This window comes from Eimeria mitis, genomic scaffold (assembly GCF_000499745.2).
Source record: "Eimeria mitis Houghton genomic scaffold, Emh_scaff748, whole genome shotgun sequence".
In the NCBI taxonomy this organism is placed as follows: domain Eukaryota; phylum Apicomplexa; class Conoidasida; order Eucoccidiorida; family Eimeriidae; genus Eimeria; species Eimeria mitis.
The window spans coordinates 5,760-6,235 of NW_013575472.1; the positions used below are offsets into that span (position 1 = coordinate 5,760).

Here is a 476-nt window from a genome sequence, read left to right on the forward strand (position 1 = left end):
GCTCCTCTGAATCTGCTGCTGGTGCTGCTGGTGGCGTTGTTGCTGCTGCTGCCGTGATTCTGCTGCTGCTCTGATTCCGCTGCTGCAGCTCTGCATGCGCCGCCGCTGCTGCTGCTGCTGCTGCTGGTGCTGCTGCTGCTGCTGCAGGGTTGCTTCGGGACTTGCTGCGTAGCGTGGTGACGTGTACACCGTGGTTGATAGGCCAGGAAGCAGAAGCAGCACAAGGGCCGCAGCAGCAGCAACTCTGCTGCTTCAGCGGCCGCTTTGCTGTTGCTGCTGCTGCTGCTCTCTCTCCTTCTTTGTCTTCTCTCGGCATGCACGGAGAACCGCCATTCTTGTAAACCCTAAACCCTAAACCCTAAACCCTAATCCCCTCAACACCTTCAAAAATCTAGGGTTTAGAGTCTAGCACTGAGGGTTTAGGGTTTAGGGTTTAGGGTTTAGGGTTTAGGGTTTGTGCTGCAGGCTGCTGACGC

General features: G+C 56.7%; 1 protein-coding gene across 1 annotated transcript in view; it reads left to right on the plus strand.

Moving 5' to 3' along the window:
* EMH_0021370 (uncharacterized protein) overlaps window positions 1–476 on the plus strand; it is a gene marked incomplete at both ends in the record, with an annotated part of 14,510 nt that overhangs the window by 2,764 nt on the left and 11,270 nt on the right. The window contains 2 exons of the mRNA XM_013501751.1: window positions 148–337; window positions 466–474. Coding sequence (XP_013357205.1) covers window positions 148–337; window positions 466–474 — 199 coding nt within the window. The remainder of the gene's footprint in view (window positions 1–147; window positions 338–465; window positions 475–476) is intronic.